The following is a 26467-nucleotide window of genomic DNA, read 5'->3' as shown; positions in this document are numbered from 1 at the left end:
TGATTTCATCACTCCTTCTCTTTCCTCTTTCAGTGCATTCGTGGAAGAAAAGCAACTCTAGAAGAGCTGCAGACAGTTCACTCGGAAGCCCATACACTGCTGTACGGCACAAACCCTCTGAACAGACAGAAACTGGACAGCAAGAAACTTCTAGGTATAGTTCCCTGGGGGGGGGTGGTGTCCCCTTTCTGACCTCTAGCACTCCCACTACCGTCCTCAGCCCTGAGGCTGGCAAACACTTAGCAGTAGCAGGATGAAGGGTGGGACATGGGGCTGCCTCCATCCTCAGCTCTGGGCAGTTCCCAAGAGGATTCCTCCCACCTCCGCTCAATATCCGCTTGAGAGTGGTACAAGATACGTTTTCCTTTCTTCAGGTAGATCCCTAAACCCTAGATAACTAAAAATTCCTTTCTTTGATGTCTTCGAATCCTAAAAGGAGGCTTCCCTGAGGAGGAAAGGTAACTCAGACATTTTATTTTATCCTCGGACATGCTCCGCATGTTAGAAAATTCTCCATGGCTAGGTAGGAACTGGAACACCCTACTAAGGACCTGGATCTGCAGCACCAACCAGCTGCATAGACATCAACAAATAGCTCTCAGTTTTGTGTGGATTATCCTCAGGAAAGACGCAGGGGCCTCTTAAATAGTCTTACATTTGTTTAATTTGGAGTAAGATTGTTTATCCCTTTCACTGGACTCTGGATTTTCCTGAAACGGGGCTGCATCTGTTGTAAAAGATAGACTTGCCCTGCAAAAAATCTAAGGGATGGTTGTGCAGATAACCAACCCCCCCATATGAACCAAACCTCATCGATTTTAGCACCTTCCCTCTGTGGAGACATCATCTTCTCCCTTTATTTTGCACCTTTTTGCAGCTGGAGGGGCTGTTGGTCAGGTTCTCACATGGGAATCAGCAAAAAGACAGTTCTGGAACCCAGAAGTTGAGAAAGTTTATTTTGGGATTAGCCTGACTTTGGATGATATAAAAAAGAGGTTTAACTTGATGGGCTGCATGATGTAGTAGTCACAGCAAAAGAGCTGGAAAGTTTTTTGCAACATATTCAGTATATACATTATATCCCTGAAGAGGAAAGCTATTAGCCAGTTGTTTAAACATGCAATTAGCACTGTGTTTATAGCTAACTTACCACCTCTTTAAAACCCAAAGAAGCGAAAAGTAGACACCTCTGGCTGAATGATAGCACAACTAGTATGTAAAGTTTAAAGAATTTATGATGTCATATCCTTTGTAGTGTAAAACTCACGCCTTGCGTAAGGTGTACCCACCAGTCGAAAGAAGCAGCCCGTAAAGTAAATCTTCCCCGGTAGATCTGAGAAGGCTCCTCGTTTGGGGGGACACCACCTTCACCCTGACTGATTTCTCTGCAAATTCCTGGCCCGCAGTGCTGAAGGGGTGTGAGGACGTGTGCCCTGACCATCCGCCGCTGTGGGACCGGGCAGTCCCCCGGCATCTGACCCGTTGGCTTCACCACCTGGGAGCAGGCAGGGTGCTAACCACCTGCGGGGGGGCTGAGCGGGCAGGAGGTCACCCTAACCCCTCTCCTTTCAGAGATACCCCTTGAAGATACATTTTTAGGGTGGACTCTGATAACACTGGAGTTTCCCGCTCATTCGGATGTCAGATCCTGCTGAGATATTGTTCTGCTCCCTCTGACTCTTGGCACTGTCTGTATCAATAGGTCCAAGACGCATTTGGAGATACGGTTTATTTGGTTAGTGTTGGATTTGGGGGTTTTGCTGAACCATTCCTGATGGTTTGTTTAGAGAACCTGAGGGAGGGGAAATTCTTGCTCTGCCTGTGAGTATTTCCGTAGTTTTGCTGTGTCCCCCCCCACGTCACTCATTTAAAAAAATCTGTAGGGATCAAGTTTATTCCCGTAGCGAAGAGAAATAATTCTGATACCGGAGGGTGTTCCGGTACAAAATGTTTCCTATTTGGGTGTAATTTGCAAAAAAGACCCAAGCTGTCTAAGAGCTGCAGCCATAGACAGGTCAGCTCCCCGGGATCTCCGGGAGGAAGGGCTTTACCGTAGCTCTTAGCTGAATTTAGGCCTTGTTTCCTAAATCCATTTTAGCCTTGAGCAGCTAGCAGGGGGACTCGCTGCCAGCTCGCATGCCCCGAGGGCAGTGGGCTGCCTCTCCCCGCTGCCCGGTTGTCCTCCCGTTCCCCGCGGAGCTGCGCCTGGGCCACAGCTGGCACTGACGCCCGTGCCGAGCGCCAAGCTCGGAGGAAGAGCAAACAGCTTCACCGTTCGGAGTGGCCGCCAGTTACCCCACCGGGCAGGAGAAAATAAGGGGATGGCTTGGCAGCCAGAGGCCCGCAGGGACAGCACAGCCAGCCGGAGTGACGCGGGGAGCGAGCCCGGCTGGGATGTCTGCACAGCACCCAGGGGGGAAGTTCTCCTTTGGGAGCGGGGCGGGAAGAGCGATGCTGGCCCTAAAACCCGTTTCTTAACTTCCACGGCGCTGGCCCTGAGCGAGAGTTGCAGGCACTGATGGGTTGGGAAAACCTCCCTGGAAAACCTCAGGGTGTGCGTTTGTGTACAGAGGTGAGCAAGCCTGTAAGCAGCCATGTCTTCAGCCATCCCTTCCTGTTGAGAGTTTGAAAAGCTTTTAAATTTACAAAACAGCTTTGTGGGGTTCTTTTAAATATGTTAGAGCGTAAATGTGTGGCAGGTTTGAAGTCTGAGACCAAAGCTTTGTGTGAGGCTCCCATATGCAAATGTAAGTTTGTTAGACCTGAGTGTCTTGACATGTGTACGACTCTTCTGGCTGACTCCATGTAAACTCTTTGCCTTTGATATGTCTATGAGGAAGAAAAAACATGAGGAACCTCAGCCTAAAAGGAAAAGCTGGGGGATGAAAACATGGGATGTTTCTCTTTAAGCTTCTGCAAACGATAGGGGGGGTGTCCCTTCATCTGGCAGTTCTTTAGGAGAAAGCGGGAAGGGGGGTAAATAGTTCAGGTCTTCCAGAATTGTAAGCAGGCGTCATTGTGGCTCTGCTGATTACTTTTACCTCTGCAGTTGTCCTGTAGCTCGTTCCTTCCGAGTCTTACTCATTTCCCAAAGAGTCCCCTTCTTTACACTTGCAGAAGAGACTTGCAACAGAAGCCCACCGCTGATGTTGAAGTTAGTTTCCCCAGAGGATCCCGAGCATCACAAAGATTTGCTTTGCTGTGTTTTATCAGGCGGGTTTGGAGGTGGTGGTGGCCTTCAAGGCAGGTTGCACAACTCTAGCCCTGGAAGTGTTGCTAAAGCCCTTGAAAGTCTGAGGATGAAAAATACAAATTCATCTTTTGTTTGACAGTGTAAAGCTTTGGAACCTGTTGAACAAGTTTAAACTTGGGTAAATAAGGCTGCTTTTAATTTGCGGAGAGCAATCATAAATTGTTGTCAAGAAGATAAATATCTAAATAATGGGTGGATTAGCAGTGAAAGATGTGACAGGAGGTCCGAGGCAGGATGATCTAAGAACTTTCATGTGGATCTAATCAAAGAGTGAATCTCTCTGTGCGCTCAGATTAATAATACAGATGCATTCACTCCACTTTCAGTCACAGGGGTAACGTATGTGTCTGCGATGCATTTGACACCAGCATGGTCCTCGGTAATGTCTATCTGCTGTCATGGCTAATTCACGCTCTGCTAAGCTGGTAGTTAGGATTTAAGGGAATTTATTCTTTCAGTATAGACATGACCAGAACAAGAACCTGGTTTGGTGGGGGGAAAAAAACAACCCAGTTTATTTCATCGTTAGTTTTCGTTGGCTTTAACTAGGTCTCAAGCAATGAATCTGAGGCAGTGTGCTCCAGATCTTTTACAGTGTCTACATGCACATATTTCCTTCTCCCTGTTTGCCTGTGGTGTGTAGACACATGTAGTGTACATACATGTACACGTACGATGGTGGTGGATATGAGGCAGTGTGTTCTTGTTTCAGTATAACATTTATAAACCCACAGAATTTTGAATGGAGGATAATTTGTTCATATGCAAGCCCAGAAAGTGATGATACAATTCTTACAGATGCAAAATAATGACTGCAGATAGTTTTATCCAATACTTAACACTGGTTTTGCTCTTTCAGTCAAAACATGTTTTCTTTGCTTGCCACTGGATTATTTTTTGTCTTCCTCTTTTATGAAGCTCATGCGCTCCAAAGACTTCTAGTGACTGCAGATGACTGATAACCAGGGTGTTTTTATGATTTCCTATCCTCCTTCAGTTGATAGGGGTTAAAATGTTCATCTGAGATGACATGCTGAGCAGTTGTTGGTAGCATCTCAATCATTTATAGTCAGCATGACTGCTTGAAATGTAGGACAGCACACAAACCCTGCATAAAAAGTGATTTATAGGCGGCTTTTATATTGGAAAGGCTTTTGAACAAGTCCAAGTGTGTACACTGTGTATGTACGCATTGTAACGTAACAGGGTTGGCTGTGTGTTTTCTGAAAATTGCAAGAAAACCCCAGTCTGTTGTTGTGTTTGGAAAGATTGCAGCATTGCCATAAAATTGGACCAAAATCTGGTGAACTTTGACTTTTTGACTTAAAGGGTCCTTTTTTTTTTTTTTTTTTTTTTTTTTTTTCCCTACAGGTTCTCTAACGTCAATGTTTGTCAGGCTTCCTTGCGGTGGTGTCGGGGTGAGTACTCTCTTTAATGTGTAAATAATGTCCTGTTTGTTCTCCCAGTCCCACTGGTAACAAAAATTGTTGCTTTGCATTCCATCAAGTGGGTAATTGCAACCAGATGCTACCCATAAACAGGGTCTGCCTGGGGTGCGGGGTTGCAGCGACAGCCTCACGTGCCTTTCTTCAAAAGCAGCGTGAAGATTTTTAAACTATTTTGGAGAGCCAAAGTGTGTGTGACATTCATAGGCATGTTTCGTCTCTGGCTTTTAGGAGGAGAAACCTCATTTCCCAGGCAGTGATATTTAATGGCTTAGAGGTTCCTACATTTGAAAGCAATCCTTGCGTCCAAAAACGCTTTCTACATGGAAAGCAAGATGTGCTTTTCATGCTGCTTGTGCTGTGTAGGTGTTTCATCTTCAGTATTTGTACTTCAGAGCTGCCTGCCTCCTAGAGCAGGTGGAAAACATATTAATAAAATAGTGATATTGAAGGACAGTATTTGGGAAATTCCTGTATATAGTAAGTTGCTGCATTTGTGTCTGGGCTACATTACTGTCCTCGAATGAAATGTCCCGCAGGTTATGCAGCACAAGGGAATTGCAGTCCTCCGTATTTGGCATCTTTAATTTCTCAAGCTCCAGGACAATCACGCATGGATTCTGAAGGAGGTGACTAAAATACTTCTCCATCCATCATAGAAGAACCGAACATTAGTTTTCATCTGTCAAGATTCCATATAATAGAAAGACTTTTGTTGTTGTTATTTGTTCCCATAAAGCTAAAAAAAAAAAATAACCCAACTCAAATACCATCCAAATACCTTGTGCTGAAGGTTTGTGTTGTTGTTTTCCTTTGAAGCCTGAAAACTTTAAAGTTTTCCTTTCAAGTCAGACTTTCTGCTCTAAAGTTTCTGTGGAGGGTGACAGTACAGAAAATCTCGGAGAACAGGAAGAGAAGAGAATGAGAAGAGACAATAAAAGGCATTGTGTTTGAAAATTCACAGTGGTAGTTCTTATGCATAATTGTAGCTCGTGAGGTTGAATTCAGAGGTCTGGATTCTGTTATGGAAATGAAACAAAATTGTTTTCTTCCTGAGTCTTTGCAAAATCACTGCTTTGAAAATTATCCCGTCAAAAAAAAAAAAAGAAAAAAAAAAAAAAGAATAATCGGCGTTTATTCATACCGCCACCACTGAGCACTCGTAGAGATATTTTATTTTGTATTGTAAATATGCTGCAGTCTCCTAATTCATGGCAAATTTTTGGCTAGAGTTGAAAAGGTTTGGATTTACTCTGCCCTGCAGTCAGGCATGCCATTCAAAGCAAAAATTATCATTTGCAAATGAAGACTGAATGGTAACAAGTAGAGACAGTGCCTGAGCCTAGCACAGTCCCAGAAGTCTTGCATTAAATCCTAAATCAAGGCAGGAAACGCCACAGTGCTGGTATTATCGATACGCTCGTAATAAAGATAGCATTTGCAGTTAACTTGCTGATTGGTTGTCTCCACAGACCCTTAAAAATTAAATAAAACATTCGCTGACTTTTGTAGAGCGTTTTAGCAATCCTAGCAGATAATTTGAATGTTTTCTAGGAACAGCTTTTTAAAGCCAGTCATTTACTAGTGATCAACTACGTGATAGTTGGATTTTTCATAAAAATGGCTTTCTGTTGTTTTGCTTGGGTTTCCTTCCCCAGTTACCTCGGGATACAGCGCCAACTATTTGTGTACTTCTGCTGCTTTCGTGGCTGCTGCAGGAAAACACGGTCTTCACTGCCTTTGGAATACATTTCTAATTAATATATACATCCCAGCCATATATTTGTAGGAAAAATGAGGCTACGGTACAGAACGCTTGGGTATAACATATTAAGTGCTTTGCACTTGTACGTGCCCTGGATGGGTTTAATCATAGACCATATCATTCAGGGTAGGAGAAACGGACGGGGAGCTCACAAGGTTCTTTCAACCCCTTTTTCGACTGTCTTTAAAAGTGTGAGATTTGTCAAGAAAGCTGGCTTAGCAGCGTGCTATGTTTATTGAAGAAATAGAGGGAAAACTGCAGCCTTTGTTAGTGTGCCAGTTCTGAGAGACAAGTTGCTCTTGATTTGATTTGCTGTGGGAAACTGTTGGAAGCAGCCCTATAGTGGGATCTTAGCTGGGGCCACAGAACACGCCTTTCAGTAGCAGATGAAAGCCAAAGTATTTTCTGCACCAAAGAGGATGACAAGACATTTTTGAGATGCATGTAATATTTTTTTTCTGAGGAAATAAAAAAAAAAAAAAGTATGTACAACCAGCAGAGGCTAGGGTAGAACATCACTTACGAAGAATTTTATTGTGAGAGGAGGTGTAATGCAAATCTGAGAAGTTGCAGCATGTGAATACTGCTTGGAGATTGAGTGCTTGTTACGGTATAATGAAATTATTTCATATTGTTCTAGCGAGAGAGCTTAAGGGGTGTTTTTCTGCTGTTGCTTGGCAGGCCATTTTCAGGCTGCAAGGTGGCCACGTAGCTTTTTTGAGTGATGGAGTTTTATTTAGACTCTCCCTTGTTTGAGATTGCCAGGTTGGCAGAACATTACTCATCGCTGAGCAGCAATCAGTCTCTGTTTTATCTCTTTCTTACAAGTTGAGAAGGTTGTGGAGGGGCAGCCCTGGTGCTGTGAGAAGTCTGTGTGGGCCCCAGTCAGTTTGTACTGGTGAATATTTCCTAGTGGTGAAGGAACATCAGGTGCACGTGATGATCAGAGCACCTGTAGGACATCATCTTGACTACCGATGGTTTGTAGCCCAGGTGCGAAGGAGAAGGGATTGATTTCAGCAGGTTTTTTTCTTCTCTGGCTCTGTTGCTTAATAAGTGCAGCCTAGGAAGTGCTTCGTGGGTCTCTGCATTCAGCTCACCATGACGCTAGACAGCTTTCCAGCTGGCTGACTGCTTTGTAAGGACAGTTTTCCCTGATTGATACTGGTCTGTCAAATGCTTTCCAGGGGGCAAACATGATGCCATAAAGGAAAGAATTTAAAAAAAAAAAAAAAAAAAAAAGTTCTCAAAAGTTAGTAGAATAAAGTGGGACCGATCCTCTTCTGGATTTATTACTGGTTAGAAGATAGGAAATAGTGGTCAGAATTACTGTTGCCAAGAAATCTGTGTATTCACTGAAATGTTGCAATTCAGGGGATGGGTCACGAGCAAGTGCCCTTTGCTGATGGTATTAAATTTATTTGGGGTCTTCAAAGCAAAAGCTGCCTGCAAAGAAATACGGATAGTGTCATGGTAACCAGAAACTAAATCGTAATGTAGTAGTAATGTAGCACATTGAATTCAGTGTTGGGTGCAAAATACTGCCTGTGGGCTGGAGGGGGACTGACCTGGAGCAGGTGAAAGCGGAACGATTGCTGTTCCTTCTAGGAAGCCGAGGAGCTGAGGGTGTCAGATGAAATTACGGGCTGGAAAGCTTGAAACCAAGTCTACCTTCTGCAAACAATTAAACAAGGCAATTCACTTCCGTAGGGGATGTTATGCAGATTAAAAGAATAGATGGATCCGAAAGGCCACGTAGAGCAATTTATGGGGGGAGAAGCCCATGAAGAGCTGTTAGGCGCCAGGATGAAGGATGAAGTCTGGAGCTTGGGCAGCCATGAGTTCTTCCTACCAGCGAGCGAGATGAAGGACGTTAAAGAGAGTGAAGGAGCAGGAAAAAGTTTGGAGCAACTAGCTTCATCGTGTAACACCTTTTAACCTCTCTGTAACAACTAAGTCGCAGTGTCTCAAAATCAATGAGGAAAGGGGTATTTTTGTTCCCTGGTGCTTGGAAACTCGTCATTTTTTTCCCTCATTGGTTTGTTTTATGCGAGGAAGCCTTCACATCGCCATAGCTGACGCTAACAAACCTCCTCCCATCTGCAGATGTCTGATCATAGTGGGAAAGGAAGAAAGCACAGAAGCACTTATATCAACAGATGTGAACTCTGATTTAAGCAACAGTAATTTATTCCTGCTGATCTTTAACAGCATCTGCAAGTGCAGTATGCGGTATTTTTACTTAGGAAGTTACCTTGACTTCTTTGCAGCACACACACTTTTCTTAATGTATGACTTAAATGCATCAGAGCGTTACATAATCGAGGATAATTAGAAGAAGCTTTTGGAGAAAGGAGTTTGAGCTTTGAAAATCTGCAAAATAGTTCCAACACACTTACATCCAAATTCTTCAAAACACTCAGATTTGATCTTACGATAGCTAATAACTTTCTTTCATGAGTACTAGTTTCTTTTTCTGTGCACATTCTAAAAATAGCTGAAGATCCAGGGCTTTAAAAAGCGTTCGTAATGTTTTTGTTCTCTTTCAGAATGTTTTATTCTATTTTTGGATGTAAGGTCTTGATTAGAGTGTATAAAAATCTTAACCTGTGCAAGCAAAGTAGATTATCGCAGAGCAGAGACAACTTCCGTGGAATGTAAATGAGAAGAGACTAATTAGCAAGTCTTGGAAGAACCAAATGTGAGCACGGTTATTTAATCCGTGCTTTAGAGCGGTAGGAGACGCGGCTAGGTCGGGACGACTCGCCGGCAGCGCAGACGGCGTGTGCTGCTGTTGCCCAAACCTCATGCCGAGTGGTGATGGGGGGAAGAGCAGAACTCCTTCATTCCCCTTCGCTTTGCAGAGCTGCAGTGCAGCTTGTCCCTGCCTGTCCCTGCGTTCTTATCTGCATAGCTCTTCAGCTAAAGGAAAGATTAGAATAATGAAACCCCTTGTAAGACCCTCCTCATTTAATTTTTAAATAGCTGCATGTTAGTATACAGCATACAGTGTGAGTAGGAACCTCATTATGTGTATTAATAAAGACTTCAAGTTACGAGGAAGGAAAAACTCTTTCAGGTTTCACCCTGAAACATCGTAGAGGTTCCTTGTAGAAGAGACCCTGTGTCAAGCTGTCGACCCTTCCTCTTCTGCATTCACTGATCATTTTCTAATAATGGCATGTGCTGCGAAGGTTGAGAGCCTGCAGCAGGTCCCAGGTGCTGAATTCCCTCTTCCCAACTGTAAAGGAGCCCTCTCCGATGGGCTCACCTAGAACAAACAGCAGCTGCTTTATTAGAACGAGCAAGGCATTAATATTACTCTCAAGAAGACGAGTGTGCTGACCAGGACAACCACTCCTCAACCAACACAGCAGCAGATGTGGAAGACTGTATCTCTGACGCAGTTGTATCCTCCAGCTTGGGAGAAAAAAAAGAGAAATAAACGCTGTTGGATCAACAAAAGGCAAGAAATATGCTTCCTCTCTCCGTAAAGTCCTTCCAGATGGTAAGGCTTGATGTGCTGTCCCAGCAACAACTTCTGTGATGGCAGCTACATCAAAGAGCTCATAGTCAGGGAAAGCCAAATAGCGTCTCCCCTGTAATGAACTTCAGAATTCAGGAATGATGGAGGGGTCAACAGCAGCCCGCGCACCAAACAGCAGCAGCTTCAGAGCCGGAGAGCAATCCAGCTCGGGGCCACATTAATAACATTTTCCGCCATGGCAGAGTCTACACCCTGCTGCTGCAGAGCACTGATGGCTTCAGTGGGACTGTTCAAACGCTTCCAGTCACACAGATGATGAAGTGCTGCCTTGGAGTAGGGCCCAGTGGTCTCCAGACATCCGTTCTGGGGAAGGTGGCTGGGTGTTAAATCCTTATCTTGGAGACGTTTGCGTGTGGGATGGGGCACTGGAGAGCTTGTGGGTGGCAGCGGACATCTCTGGATCCAGGCCCCCTCCTGCTGGGGAGCTGAGTGTGGGGGCACTGCAGAGTCTTTGAAATTGGCTTCTAAATCACAGGTGGAATGTTTTTTTCTAAGTACTTAATTTCTTTCTGTAGGGATAACAACTCTTTAAAACCACTGTATCTTGCCCTCCTCGTTCTTCTTGAAATGCTGCCAGTGTGAGCCCGGTTTCTGCAGGCATCAAAGGGCCTGAACGCGGCGGTGCTTCGCTCAGGCCCTGGTGACTTTTGCAGCTGGCCTGAACAGACGTCTGAGGAGATCCAAGGGTCTGTTGGTCCCGTAGGTAAAGCTGTGCTTAGGACATGTGAATTTAATTTTTTTTTTTTTTGTATTTCCCTTCCTCTGATGGTGAATGAAGATGACCCTCTGCGATTCTGCGTCTGTGGAAAGGGACCTGAGGAAGGGTCGACAGCTTGACACAGGGTCTCTTCTACAAGGAACCTCTACGATGTTTCAGGGTGAAACCTGAAAGAGTTTTTCCTTCCTCGTAACTTGAAGTCTTTATTGATATACATAATGAGGTTCCTACTCACACTGTATGCTGTATACTAACGTGCAGCTATTTAAAAATGTACTTGCTGTGGCCGGGCAGAGCGGGAAGCTCGTAGCTACTGGTGTCCTGCAGCATTTTCTTTCAAGACCAAGAAAGATGGGTTAGATATGCTCAAGGATGGGTTAGATATGCTCAGCCCAGACTGCAAAGTGCAGTTATATCTCACTTGAGCGGTGAGACCGAGGGTACCGAGGTGGTCAGCTCTTAACAAAAGGCAAGTAGATGTTCTCTGTTGCGTAAATCATGAATGTCTCCCACTGACAGATAGTGGGGGGGGGCGAGGATCTGAGGAGGCAGACTGCTGGATCCCCTGAGGGAGTGTAGCAGTGTTATCCCGATTGCAAAGCAACTTGTCCGTCCCATAACATTTTTACAGGACTGCTGATGAGGAGCCCAGAGACGGACCCTCGCAGGGTGCTGGGTGGTGGGGAGGAGAAGCAGCTTGGTCGTCTTCCCGCCTTTCTGGGGGCTTTTGGAGGGAACGTGGTCGGATCAATCCCATCTGCTGCGTGTGTGCAGTACTGATCCAGGGCTCCTGGAGGCGTCGTGCATAACTCAGACCCCGCTGTACTTCTGTTCCCATGTTACTGCCTGAATTTATGGGCGTGCAGGGGAGCCCTCGTACCACAAATAGTCACTGGGGGGCTTTTCCACCGATGCAGTGGCTTGCCCCAGAGTCTGAGGCAGCGCACATATTGGCAGCGTTACCACGTGGGAGGTGGCTTTTTGGTATTCTCCAAATGCTTTCTGGGTTTACTGTGACTTCAAAAGCACCCTCAGGGCAGATGCTGCCAGACACTGTTTCTGATAACAGGCCTGGGATGATTTCCACCGCTGGCTTTAGCACAGCCGTGAAGGAGGTGGATCAATCTCCAGTGTGGTGACTTGCATCTCCCCACAGCTCAGTGAGCCGACTAGATGCCAGACAAAACAAATAATCTCTTTCTTTTCTTCTCCTTTGCCATTGTTTCCATAAATAAGCACAACACCAAGTAAAATGTGAAAAATAGCTGGTGATCCTTCGCATGGAGAAATGTTACATTTACCCTATGATGTTCCCAGGCAGCTGAGCTGTCCTGACATGGGACAGTCCCAGCAGTCTGGTTTTTGCAAAGTCTGCGACTGGCAAGAAGCAAACGAGCTTAGCTTTCATCACGGCGTGCAAGACGGGCGGGAGTGCAGCGGAGGAGATCCAGAGCTTCAGCCTGGAAACAGCCCCCCGGGAGCCGTCCTTCCCCCTCTGCTCTCCGCAGACTTGCCGCCTGAATTGCAGGAAAAAAAAAAAAAAGGAAAAAAAAAAAAAAAAAAAGGCAAAAAAAATGAACAGGCATTTCATCACGTGTCTGCAAACTAATCTTGTCTTCGTACGGTTGTTGGGATGAGTGTGGTAAAAGCCAAGATTTCTTGCTTTTTGTTTAAATTAGGGCATGATCTCATATAATAACGGCATGGGGATGTCTGCAGAATGCCTTGCCTTTGGCCTATTTGCATGTTTTCAGGGAGAAAATATAGAGGATGGTGGTCCTGTCAGATATTTAGCATTGAAGTGAATGTCTGTAGTCAGCAGCTAGATGTTGAAGGTCTGTTGTTAGCTTTGATAAGACAGAGTTGATCTTATGGTTCCCCAGGGAAGCTGCTGTCAGTGTAACCTTACCCTGGCGGTGCTGGGCAGGCGTCTTTTAAATGTCCATTATTAAACATGTCTCTTTATTGTGTTTTGTTTTTTTTTTTTTAATTTTATAGAATCATTGAATGATTTCGTAAACCTTTTTATTTCATCTGGGATCAGTTTCCTCCAGCAATTAAAGGGAAATGCTGATACCTTGGTGTTGGTAGGAGTATTAGTAGGAGACACCTGCAGATTTACAGCGCTTGAAATGCTGAATTTGCTCCCGTGTTACGGCACTGGCCCTTTATCATTGCAGAGCTGTTGCAAATGGTCATCTCTTGAGTGTCGTTCGGTTGGAGGGACACTTGGTAGTGGTGATGTTACAGTCATCAGCGGGGTCCCAGCCCCACTACTGCCAAGATCAGTGCTGCAGTTTAATCGATTTGAAACTAATGCATTTAAATGTGCTGCATAAAAATGCCTTAAATGCATTTCTGCATTCAATACGTACGAATAAGTTCTTTATGAAACACGAGTCTCTGTTTCCTGGCTGTCCTCGTTGCTCCTAAACGTGGTTGCTGTGTGTCTCCGTTAGGTCGACAGTGACACAATTTGGAACGAAGTTCACTCGTCCGGTGCCGCTCGCCTGGCCGTGGGCTGTGTCATTGAGCTCGTTTTCAAAGTAGCCACGGGAGAGCTGAAGGTTGGTATGAAAATAACACTTGGCTTTGATATAGGCTCTGGGCAGGACCCGGCTCAGGGCTGTGTTATGCAGGAGGTCCAGTTAGCTTCATTTTAATGGCACCATCTGGCTTTAGTCATAAAAATCTTTGAGGATATCAGCAAGTGAACAACAGACTCCTGGTGAATGTTCTTACGCACCGATTAAAAGGAAGAAAGAAACCAGAGCAGCAAATGAAATCACTATTCCAGTGTTATCTGAGGGTCTTGCCGTTGCCTTCAGCTGGGCCAGCCTGTTTGCTGTTTCAGTGACCTCATGCAGAATATTTTTTTTTTTTTTTTCCCTGAATGGAAGAAAACGTTGTACCAACCAGTTTCCATAAAATTCATGTGGACTTTCTTCCCCCCTCCAAAGCGAGGGAGGGCATCAACCACTGCTATGGTCTTGTGAGAAAACCATCGAGAACAACTACATAGTTCCAAAGCAGAATTAACGCTTCTGGCTGCAACCTCTGCGTCTGTCTTTGCGCAATAAACCTTCCTTTCTGTCTCACTTCTTCATTCTCTTGTTTTTTTGTGTGTAGAATGGATTTGCTGTTGTTCGGCCTCCGGGTCACCATGCGGAAGAGAGCACACCCATGTAAGTATCCAGACGTGCTTTATCAGCTTGCTTCGGTGTTTGTCTGTTGTGAGATCTGCAGTTGGAAATTGGAAAGGTAGTTTGTTAGGTTGTTACTACAGAGTTTCTTGCTTATTGATATGCAGGACAATATGATATTCAAAGCTCCCAGTAATTCTCTGGAAGAGGGCAAGATCCTGCTTAGTGGTTTCGGGTGGGTATTTTTTAGCAAGAACCAGCGTTACAGTCACGCTCTGAAAAAGCACTGATGCTTTTATTTGCTTTACTCTTGTGAATTGTTTGAAATGAAATGCCGAGTTCCCTCTACCCAGCGTTTTGAGGCCTCTCTGAGCATGTCAGTTCCCTCCCAGCCATCACACCATGGTGCTCCGGCCCTGGGTCCTTCCCCTTCTTTTCCTCCTCTCCCCGTCCGCTCCCGTCTCCTTCCCTGGCTCTGGAGGTCCCTCCCGCCTGGCACCGAGCAGCATCTCGTTGCAGCAGGTTTGGGCAAGTGGGAAACGTTCCCCGTTTCCACAGAGATCACAGGACAGACACCTGCTGCTGCGTGGCTTTTCTGTGTCTCTAATTGCGCACACGTGCGTCTTCCGAGGAGGGAAGAAGAGTGAGAGCAGAAGAAATTTCTTCCCACTGTGTTACATATCTAGATGATAGGAGCATTGGGACCCAGGAAACCTATAATTAACACCTGTCCTTTTCCTCCTGTCTCCCCCCTCTCATCACCTCCAGGGGTTTCTGCTATTTTAACTCCGTGGCAATCGCAGCCAAGCTGCTGCAACAGAGGCTGAACGTTAGCAAAATCCTTATAGTGGACTGGGTGAGTAAATGCATGTTCTTACCCTTCAGAAGAGCAGGTGGAAATTTTGGGCTTATTATTTTCTTGCAAGGGCAAGCCTGGCTTTGAAAGTCAGTGGGAAAAAAAAAAAAATGTTGCCTGTGGTCAGCAAGCCAAAATTTATTTTTTTAAAGTTTGGGGGTTTTTTCATTACAAAATAAATAATAATAATAAAAGAAAAAAAATCTAAAAATGTCCATAGTCTTCAGAATAAAATTTTAATTAGTAAGTAGTTGCATTCTGAAACAAGCCCATCACACAACCTCAAGGCTGCGTAACTGCAAACCGTGCTGGGTTTTGGTTATTTTTTTTCTGGAGGTTTTGAGCTTAACTGTTACGATCCATCGCAGCTTTCTTTCCAAGATGTGAGCCCCGGTTACTGCGAGGCACAGGCTGGCTGACACGGCTTGGCCGCTGGTCTGGATGGTCTCAGTGTCCTGCCCCTGGGCCAGTGCAGCCCCCTGGGCAGGCAGTCAAAAATGATTTCTAAATTGGAGCAAGACAGTGAAATACGCTGCAGACAGCGCAGTGGAGCGGAGAAAGAGCTTGTTTGGGAGTTTGCTGTGGCGATGTGTAAATTTAAAAATGTGGCTGATCGATTTATTAATTTTTTTAATAGATTTAAAAATGTATTTGTGCAGCTGTGAAAGCATTTGAGTTGCTGGGTATCGGCCAAGAGTTTTGATTATATTGCCGCAAATCTCCCATGGGCTAGACCTGCAAGTTAAAATGGATGTGTTCATCTTTTTCACTTAATTGACGGACATCCTTTTCCTCACTTCCCACCAACTGTTTTTCGTGTCAGGAAGGGGCATTTTGAATACCTGTCCCGTTACAGACTGCATTTCTGCACAGAGTAGCAATGCAGGAGGGGATCCAGGTCGTTGGTTTGTGTCGTTTAACCTTGCTGGGCCTGACACAACTTTACTGGGCATTTGTATCTGTGGTCACCCCACAGACCGATTAAAGATGCAAATTTGGGGTAACTAATTTAGTCTCTCCATCCCCAAAGATTGAGTACGAACCCAGTTCTCTCCATCCGAGTAAATTGATTCTGCCCTCAGTTTGGATACGCGCTTGAGATTGTGTTTACTCCCATTTATCCCGTGTGTTAAACAAGGAGAGTAACCTGAAGCCAGCTGTGCAAAGCATGTTACTCTCATTTGTGACAAACTGCTTCAGCTAGATCAGAGCAGCGTAGAAAACGAAGCACAACAGCAAAGAAAACCCCTCCGAATCCCAAGTTGATGGCTTTAATCTGCATTTTTACGAAGGTACTAACCTCCCTCATATAATGCAATCTCTGTCCCCAAAGGATGTTCACCACGGGAATGGTACTCAGCAAGCTTTCTACAACGATCCTAATGTTCTTTATATTTCACTACATCGCTATGATGATGGGAACTTCTTTCCAGGCAGCGGTGCTCCCGACGAGGTAAGAGCACGGATCGGCACAGCAACCGTCCGTGTGTGATGGGACCCGCTCGGGACTGTGGTTCAGGAGCCCCCCCCAAAGTCTCGGGGGGGCCTCTGCCAGGCGAGGCTTGGAGAGAAGCTCCTGCCACCGCTCCCGCGGGTTGGTGCCCCTCTGGGAACCCATCGCCTGGGGTTTTTGCATTCGGGGCCTTCTCGTCCAGGTCCCAAGAGCCGTGGGCATTGTGTCCTGCCCCGTGAGCTGGCAGGGAAGCGCACGCCTTGGCTAACGAGCAGAAAATGAGTCAATGCAATTAGGCCCTCCAGCCCTTACGGGGAGAACCTCTTTCCAGAGGAGCCCTTTGCCAGCTGTCCCAGCACTCCGTGTACTTCTCAGGATTTTCCCCCGCTGTAGGCATCGGTTGTTTCTCCGACGCAGGAGGAACAGGTTGTCCCTGGCTGGGCCAGCGGCGCCCGAGTTCCCTGGTGCAGCCTTGGAGCCCGTCCATCTGCCCTTCTCCCAGCCCTGCCACGTTCACACTGCGCCGCCCCGGCGCCGGGATTTGGCCACCGGTCACCGGTGCTGCTGGACCAAATCCACCGGTTCCTGGCACAGACCTCCGAGCCCGGAGCAGAAGGGCTGGGCCAGGGAGGTTGGGAGGCCTCTCTCCCTGAATTCGGGATGGATGCTCCTACATCCATCGCGTCCTTCCTTTCCTCCAGGTTGGCAGGAAATACGGTCCTACCGGGAGAGATTTATCAGAGGGATGTTATGTGAAAGACTTAATTTTGTGTACTCGGAGGCATTCCAGGTTACATTTGAAAACTCCTAGAGTTCTCACCCTATCAATTCTACGTTTTTCCCATTCGGCAAACATCGCTGTTTCCTTTTCAATTTCTAAAGAAACGTAAATGTAACGTGATACTGCTTAATTACCCTGTTTGTGCACTACTGTTCTAGTGAATAAACAGCAGCCCTCTGCATCAGGCTTAATTTCTGCTGCAGGATACACAAAGGTCTCAGACTTACTTTTTTGCTAACCTTTTGATAATCTAGTAATCAGTCTGACAAAATATCTAGTATTGTAGGGAAACACGAGACTGTACCATCCACTCCGTATTTAACCATTTATAGTAATTATAAGGTGTGTCATTCCAGACCAAATAAAACAAAAATAGAAAATAAATTCGGTTAAAGCCACAGATGGATAAATAGCCCACCATGGAGGGATGAGCCCCCCCGTGTTTTTCTACCAGCGGTATTTGCACCAACGCAAGGAATAATGTGCAATAAAAGCCCTGCAGCTTTATCTAGCCTGAATTATCTGGATGTATATCATATAACACATTCATTTTCAATTTTTTATTTTTTTCTTTCATATGCAAAGACCTAAAAAAAAAAAAAAAAAAAAAAAACAAAACCCAAACTGTGTGGGTGTGCCAGCAGCCAGTGGCAGCAGATACTGCCCCTCTCCCTTGCTGTCCCCAGGGACGCGCAGCCCGTGCTTACAGCCACCGCAGCCGGGCAGCTATGAGGTCCCTACTTGATGAAGGGACTGAACACAGGCTTTTGAGTTTCAGTATAGATGGGGAAAACATGGCCCTGCTTCTTGTCAAACGAATTACTAGAAACCCCTGGTTTATTTGTAAGTTTTTCCCTTCCTCGGGTGTTTGCGGTCCGTGCAGATGGGGACATTCGCAGCACATGCAAGGATGGAGATGTACTTACATATACCACCTACGGGTCCCTCAAGCATCAAAATCTCTTCCCTGTGAATCATATTTTTCCCCAGCAGAGGGGGAGCTCGCTCTGATTAAAACTGTGGGTTTTCTTCCCCCAGTTGCAACTGTAATGAAATATAAAATATGCTTCTGAATAAATCTGAAAACGAATTAAAGAGAGAGGTATTGCGTGTGACATGCTGTCCTGCAAAAGAGGGAGAGGATCCAGTTGATGATGAGGTGGTTTTGGGGTGAGCAGCAGTCAAATACCGCTGGTCCGTAGCTCCCATAAAGATCGGAGCATGGAAGAACTTTATTTTCACTCTTGTTTTGGGGACCAGGACACTTTAGAGGGAAAAATTAACCTCGCTACCACCAAGTTATTGAATCAAAATCTGTATTCAACTGGAAGACTATTAAGACAGCCGAGATGTGTTGCCAGAGTTCTCTGTATCCGTATGTGGAATTAAGAGTACCGTCTCCCTTTTTCAGGTTGGCACAGGAGCAGGAGTTGGTTTCAATGTTAACATGGCCTTTACTGGTGGCCTTGATCCACCGATGGGAGACACAGAATACTTAACTGCTTTCAGGTAATAACCAAAGTTTTGCTCTTACAAACATATTTTTCACCTAAACTGGGTTTCTTTTTCCTCATTAATCTTGAGTTTCCCTCTTGCTGAGTTTAGAAATGCAAGATTTACATCTAGTTGCAGTTACTTTTTGAGTACCATAATAAAAATGAAGCTGAGTTAAGTAAATAGGATATTGCTGGCCATCAGAAGTGTGCCTGTGGCATTAGGGGATTGACATACTCGCTGCACAGCCCTGATGAATGCGTGAACGTAAAATGTCAACTGGTACGAATAAGCTTTTCTGGTTTTGGCTAAAAATCTTTTTGCCTCTTTGGGGGTGAGTATTTCTACGGGTAAACACACCTGGATGGGGAGGGGAACCCAGAAAAATTGGTTAACAAGTCACCATGAGTTGAAACTTGGGATTGCAGCGCTCCCCAAGGCTTGAGACATCACGGCTGCGCCGCAGATGGTGGTACCCGACTTCTGGGCGAGTTGGCCGTGCAGTCCCTCCCCTGCAAGATCTCTGCTCATGACCCACACCACAGCTCACTCCCAGGTGTACCTGGCAAAGACACATGGGCTTGTTTTGATAAACTTCAGATACTATTATTATTATTATTATTCACCCAAGATATCGAAAACGCCCATTCCAACCAACTAGAAATTGAAACGACTGAACGGTTGGGTTTGTGCTTTCCTTACTGGCTTCTGGCTTCTCCTCAGAAGCGGCATGTTGTGTGTTATGAATAAAAATACAATCATCTCTTAAATGAGTGTTACTCATCACTCACTGTCAGAGTGTGAATGGAGCTAAGCAAAGCTGTGGAGTTGAATTAATGCGTAGCTGGGATATCCTCCTTGATTAGCAGTAATAGTAAAGCCAGACATAAACCACTGTGCCAGGTTGGACAAGCGTATTCGAGCGTGCTCCAAAAAACTGGCATCATTTGAGTCTCCAGATGGAGCAGGGGACGGAGCCACTTCTTGACTCACTTGACAGCTCTTGCTGTCCTGCTCGCAGAAGCGTAAGACACCTGAGGATCACAGGGAGGTAGCAGCAGGGAATCGTTTGCTCTGATCCTTACTTTCCTCCTCATATCAGCATCGCCAGAAGAGATGCGTGAAGCAAGACACACGTTGGCTCCTCTACGGCCGTGCTCGCCCAGGCTGTGGTGTCCCTGAGCGGTGTCACTGCGGGAGAACTGCAGGAGTATGGGTTGAGCATCATCTTGCTGCCCTGAGCAGCTAGTGGGCAAGATACCTCCAGTAGTACCCCGATTGTATGTCACTGGCGTTTGGGGGACTTGCTGCAAGCCTGGAGTGATGCCTTTGCCTCCCAGAGCTGCAGAGAACGGGAAAAGGAAGGTATTAAAATTAATATTCTGCTGTGGAAGCAGCAGAATAACAAGATGAACTTTTAAGTAATGCAGTAGTGAAGAGAGGCCAGTGTGGGACCACACTTGCCTTTCTGATATTCTTTCCAGGAGAATAAATATAATTCTCTGACCTGCTGGATATATAGGGTTTATTTTTCTTGAAGACTCTCCTGTTCCACTCCCTGCCTCCCCCATGCCGTGGGTCCATCCTCTCCAACTGGCATCTTTTCTTAACAGTTATGGGTTAAAGTGGTTTTCTGTCCTCAAACGGGATTTAGTGCGCTTCTGGCCACCACCCCACATAAATTCAGGGAGACACACACTTGCCAAAACATAGGATGCGAATTTCTGGCAACAGGCAGATGGAATATCACCTTCGTGGCATTAAATCTGGGAGCATTATTTTCTGTTCTTCCTCGTGCGTGTATTTGTATTCTGTTATACTGAGCAAAAAGAGCTTTTACTCTTCAGCCTGCCATTAAAAAGCCTTCAAAGAATGTATATAATTTAAAACAACATCTAGTCAAATAACTGTCATTTGTCTCGATGTTTTATTCCTGTAACAGGAAAGCAGCACTTTCCTCCAAAGTGGAAGTCTGTTTATCTCAGCAGTCAACAAGACCGATCTCTTCATTATAAAGAGAACCCATAGCTCATGACAGAGTGACATACTTGCTATTAAATATTAATTGAGTTTCAAGGCTTCTGGAAAATTGCTCAGTCTGCACAGCAAGACCTTTGCCAGCCATTCCTTAATAGGCACGGGTGTCTTTTTGCCCGGAGATTGCAGTTATTTGGGGAGCATATTTTGGAGCTAGTCACAGTCCTTAGTTTGCCAGGGTTTTGGGAAGCTGAGGGACGTTGTGACTCGTCCTTTTAGGTAGCACCTCCCGTAGCCTGCCCCATGTGCACACCTTCAGTCAATAAGTTAAATTGGAAGCTTTTTTTTTTTTAATCTTATGCCAAGTTTGGTCATGATAATACATTGTCAAGTGACCTTTTTAAATCTTAACCAGCTTCTTTGAAAAACATTTTTTTTTCCCTCTGAATCTTTCTATTGATTTTAATGTAAAATAATGCTTTGAAGTTTGCAATTTATAGTCCCCCAAGAGTTAGAAAGTGAAGGGAATGGGTCATATATCCTTTTTTTTTTTTTCCTTCTTTTCTTGCGCTAGCCCCTTGAGACAATGCATGCCTTCAAGGCTGCACCTTGTTATTCCACCCCATCGAATGCCACATTGCATTTGCTGGGGATCAAACCTAAGATGAAGAAAAGATAAGAAAATTGGCCATAATGAACTCCAGAAGCAGCAGGCATTTTCACCATGAACTTGGAAACTCACAGTGGAGAACTGAGCTTTAATTCAAACCAGTCCAAATGCCAAACTGTGAGGCTTTGAAGTCTGTAGAGGAATCAGTGGAAATCCTTTGAGCTAGGCAAAGATACTGATATACTTTTTCTTCTTTTTTTTTTTTTTTTTTTAAGCCTTAACTCTTCACATACTTGTCTGCTTTTAGGGAAGAAAGCCTTCTTTCTACATAAAACAAGTGGAAGAAAAATAAGCAACATGCTTTTCGGGTTTTTTTGTCTTCTGTTTCAGGATGAGCTGTATATGGTTTTGATAAAAGCGTGCGCTCTAATGAAATAATAACTGAGATAATTGTCCTCATAAATTAGTCTTCTGGTGAGTGAATAAATAAATCCAAATGAAACCTATCATCCGCGCACTGAAAACCTGTTTCAGTGTCGTTTTACTCTTTCCAGAGAAAGGATGGGAACTTGCATCAGTGATTTTTCTACCGGGAATTTCTTCTGCGAAGACTGGCTTCCCCCGGCTTGCGGTACAGCGTTGGGTTGGACGGGGTAGCCTGACCTCTTAACATTTATTAATGCCGCCGAGCCATTTCAAAAGTGAGAACAAGAGTTAAAAATGCAAAGCAGAGAGCAGCCCGGCCGTGCACTTTGTCGCTTATTGTCTTCATAACCCGGGGCTGAAATCACCAGCTGCCCCGTCTCGAGGTTGGGGTGATATCATGATTGATGTAATTTTATTTTTTTTTTGGGGGACACACACACACACACACACACACCCCACAGACCCGACACACAGGGTGGAGACACCCCCGTCACTAACAAGATGTGCAGGAGGGATTTGGGGAGCTTGCTGCGAGCTTGGCGCTCCTCCACCCCATCGCAGCGGCGGCTCTGCCTGCCCGAGACAGCATGACATTATAATTTAGCTGACCGTTCGTTGGGCGAAGGTCCCACGGCTGAACTCACCACCCAAGTATGTGGGCAATACAGATTTCACAGATTAGGCAGAAATGTATTAAACCCTAACGCGAAAAATGCAGGGCATATAATTTTAAAGTCCTTAACTCATCAAAATGTTATTGGCATTCGTCACTGTTATTCCGTAGTTATAGAAACAAACAGTTGTAAAATTCAGGTTTGGTTTGTTTTTTGGTTTTTGTATTTTTTTTTTATTTTTTTTTTTTTTTTAACCAGGGTCTGTTGTTCCCTAACTTGTTATACAAGAGCAGAATTTGTGTTTGCCTCTATAAATCCTCATGACATTTTCAAAAGCAGAGTGTGCAAACCCAGCTAAGATTGAGACCTGCAGAAAAAATGCAAAGACTGTGACTAGTTCCTTATTACATAAGTAACAGCAATTAGTGAAATTAAATTCTGTTATCCACGGGAGTTTTCCTCTGAATTTACTGTAAGAAAGTTTTTCTGATGATTCTAGCAGCCGTGTTGCCTCATACAATTTTTTCCCTACCCTGAGGTCTCCTCCACAATTACAATTCCATATACAGCTCGATTCTACGTAAGTTTTATTTTTATTTAAAACACCTAAACCAGAAGCAAAAGCCAGGACTGTATTTGAAAGGTTCCTCCTCCTGCCTTTCTCAGAAAGCGTTAAATGAGTTCAGGAGCCAGTTTGGAGAGGAGGGGGGATTTTGTTTTTTCCTTCAATCCATAAACTATTTCAGGAGTGAGTAAGAGGGAGGGAGGGAAGATGATGATGTTTTGCCTGGAACGGTTGTTTCTGTATTTTAGATTTCATGCTCTCCTGACGCCGATTTCGTCCCCAAATTCCTAATCCCTTTTGACATAGTAAATGACCATGGAGATGGCTGCTTGGAGAAACAAAGACTAGAGTCTTTAGGAGGCTGATTAGCCTTAGGAGCAGCAGATAACATTTTGATATATATAGATATATAGATATGGCCAACAGTGGGAAAAAGAGTCTGAAAACAGTGCTCAGCCTTCTAAGTTTCATTGATTTGCTCACTGCGCTTGAGCATTTAACAAATAATCCTTGGTGGGATTGTTGAATCTGCCTGTCATTTATCAGGCGTTTAATTGGTGAATTGGCTAGTAACAGACTCAAGATTATTTAGTCTTCTGGAAAACAGATATAAAATTGGGGGGTTTTTTCTCTCTTCCCCAGATGATTGCAGAACATGATCAGTAGTTTCAACCGTTGCAGCCATCAGTATTGACTAACGCATAGCTGTTCAGCTTAGCTGTGAAAGGATTTACTTTAAGCAAGCAAAACAACCCTCTAAAATTTAAGAAATCTGAAGGTAACCCTTGTATTTTAAAAAATTCTATGTGGCTTGAATGAATATTCAGTGTTACAAACACTTTCATTCCTTGGTGAATAACTCTGCAGCCACGTTAGCCATTAGTTAAAAGACTCAGTTCCAGACAAAACTGCTCACCTTCTTGATAGTAATTTTAATTTCTGGCTTGTTTATAGTATCAACACTAGGAAACAGCCATAGCTTTGTTTTCAGTTTAATTGTTGCTTTCTCTTTACAGTGAGGGATCTGAGCAAAGGGGCTGTTTTCATCTGTGCACAAGAAAAATTAAAAACCAAAAGAGTGGGTTAGATGTGCCCAAAACACTGCCCACAGATGAAATCTCAGAAATACAGCATTTGAAAGCAGTTCATTTGCTTGCGTCATACGTTTTCACGTGTATGTCTTTTGTTTTGTTTTGTTTACAGTTGAAAAAGAAAAACAAGGGAGGGAGTGCTGAGAGGCAGGAGGACTCCTGGGTGAAGTTTTATGGCCAAAGATATAGCTGCTCACGTACATGATGAGCATCGGAGCTGGGACTGCAGCTTTGGTGTAATACTGGATTTGGGAGAAGGTCAGAAGCAAGAGCAGCCCGTGAGAGTTTGGGTAGGAGTCACAGGTGAAGGAGAGGGTTCAGATCTGGATTTGAGAGCGCTCTTGAGTTTGGATGGGACCGTGATGGTCAGGGTACCGACAGCATCACGATGTTATTTATGCTGACACCCTGCCATCTGGCAATTCTCCTCCGGCGGCCCCTGCGCCCGCACGGCTCCCTCCGGGGCGGGCAGCACCCGTCCTGGCTCCTCTTGGACGGGGGAGCCAGGGCACTTGTGACACACGGTTCTTAAAACTCGGAGGGACCTGACAAAACTTTACTGTGCACACAGAGCACCACTAATAATTGCTCAAGAGTCGAAGGTGCTTGCTCGAGGTATCCAGCTGCGGCTGTAAGGTCACCCTGCCCTGCGCCGGAGAAAACTCTGGACATCCTCAAAACGGCTTCTTCTAACTATTGTCAGCTACCGATTGATTTACTTTTAACCGGCAGTCGCTGCTTTTTTTCTCTCCTAAAATTTATACAGACCGGGCTCCGGGCTGCCTCTCGGTGCTGCCTGTGCGGTGGCTGTGCCACTAGAGGGTATCTCGGAGCTGCCATCGCCGCCCGGGGACCCCCACCCTCGCGCTGCTCGCCGGTTCCTCGGCGGCTGCCCGGCTTCTCGGGCATCGGCGGACGAGCCGTCCCATGGCTGAGAAAATCGAGGCAGGGTTGTGTGGGTTTGCTGGGTGCTGACAGACCATGCTCCCGGTGCGGGGGTGCAGGGTCGGGCTTGCTCTGCAACCAGCTTCTGGTGATCCCGCACGTCAGTTGAGGTACTAGCAGCTACCGCGGTACCATAACTATTTTTTTTTAGGGGCGGAGGGGAATCTGATGATTTGAGCAGTTTTCCTTCAGTTAGAAATTAAAGAGCCCAGCAGAATTTCAAAGCTCGGGGGAAAAAAAAAAAAAACAAAACAAAACAAAAACAAAACACAAAAAAAAAAACACAAAAAAACCCCTCTGCCACATGCACTTGCTTCGAAACTGCTGCTTTAGTCCTTTGTGAAGGAGGTGGTTTCTACTTAAAATGTCTGTGGGTTTCACTAAACAGATTTTTGTCCGCTGTAAAGTCATCAGCAAAAACTGTGCTATTTTGTCTTCCTCATGTAATCATCTCCCTGAGGACAGAATGTATACAGCAATTGCGTCGTTTGAGGAAAAAATTAAAATTCCTCATTTGGCTTTTGTAAGAATCACAGGAAAATAAGATCCCTTTTGCATGGGTTTCAGTGTCTGTGTGCAGGGACTGGAAGGTGGGGAGATTGCAAGAGGCCATTAGGTTACTGTGGCAATTAGCTGGCAAAAAAAATTAAGGCTAGAAGGCTTTTTTTTTTTTGGACTATATGAGGTCTGCATGCCTTGACCAGACCTGCGGTGTGCACGGTGTCTGTGCCTGCAGGGACTCTGCTCAGTGGTGGCAGTGGAAACTACTTAATGTGTTTGACCAGCGCTGGAAGTAGCTCATTGTGTGGTAGATGTTAATACTCCATTAAAAATAAACTCTGCGGAGGGCAAAATGGCATGAGCTCATGAGCTCAGGTCAGTGTTGGGGCTAATATGAGTTGCTGACGCTAGAAGGTGTCTTGTGCCTGTTGGGCATCAGTGTGGCAAGAGAATGTGAATTTTTATGGATGTCTTGATGGCACTTGAGCGATCTCAGCACTAAACAGACCTTTCTAGGATCTTTCTGGTTTTCGGAGCATCACATAACAACTGTATTCAATAAAAGATAAAAGTGAAGTTCCTGTGTACACAAAGCTGTTTACAGATTCATGCTTTAGTATATGAATAACTTCGGTTCATGATTTAAGAAGTTAACCTTGCCGTTTCCCAGGATGAGGAAACAGGGAAATACTGTCATCTTCAGTACCAGCAAGGGATGGCATTGGTCAGGTTGCCCTAGGGATACATCCAAGATTCAGTGGGTACCTGTTCAATGGAAAAATAACATAATTTAGAAAATACTACTCCAGATAAACGGCAACCCTCTGTGCACATCCTTGCTTTTCCACCATTTCCCGCAGTTATCGGTGCCCAATCGAAAAATTCCAAACAGCTTTCAAGCCCGTTCACAGGGGTACCCTGGTGTGAACCAAAGCCACGAGAAGGTGTCCATCCAAGTGTGCTTGCGATGGGCTTTCTCAGTCAGAAGAGATTGTGGGTGTCTGCATCGTGTTTTTTACGAAGCGCCATTGCTTTGACTTCTTTCCTTGCTGTAATTTCATTTCTGCCACGTTTGTGCCGGAGCTGTTAGACGAAGCAGCAACTACTCGCTCTCTTGCTCAACTTTCCAGTTTTGCTTAATTGGCGCCTTGATATGGGAAGTGGGTTGTGTGCAACCTCGTGTAGATCTAGAGCAGAAGCTGTGTGGATTAAAGAAAGAAATCAGAGGGAAAAGGCCTTTTGCTGAGAAGGGTCCATCCACAGCCACGGACCTCTTATTTCAC

At 45.1% G+C, this 26467-nt stretch overlaps 1 protein-coding gene across 12 annotated transcripts in view; it reads left to right on the top strand.

The window, feature by feature from the left end:
* HDAC4 (histone deacetylase 4) overlaps nt 1–26467 on the top strand; it is a 267634-nt gene that overhangs the window by 222135 nt on the left and 19032 nt on the right. For all 12 annotated transcript variants that reach the window (XM_042783708.1, XM_042783716.1, XM_042783715.1 and 9 more), the window contains 7 exons: nt 34–154; nt 4625–4671; nt 13188–13295; nt 13858–13913; nt 14640–14727; nt 16061–16180; nt 18373–18470. In XM_042783708.1, coding sequence (XP_042639642.1) covers nt 34–154; nt 4625–4671; nt 13188–13295; nt 13858–13913; nt 14640–14727; nt 16061–16180; nt 18373–18470 — 638 coding nt within the window. The remainder of the gene's footprint in view (nt 1–33; nt 155–4624; nt 4672–13187; nt 13296–13857; nt 13914–14639; nt 14728–16060; nt 16181–18372; nt 18471–26467) is intronic.

The sequence above is a fragment of the Tyto alba genome, unplaced genomic scaffold (genome assembly GCF_018691265.1).
Source record: "Tyto alba isolate M040663 unplaced genomic scaffold, T.alba_DEE_v4.0 Super-Scaffold_7, whole genome shotgun sequence".
Classification (NCBI taxonomy): Eukaryota; Metazoa; Chordata; class Aves; order Strigiformes; family Tytonidae; genus Tyto; species Tyto alba.
The sequence above is the reverse complement of the archived record's forward strand: the minus strand, read 5'-3'. Positions and strand labels throughout refer to the sequence as shown.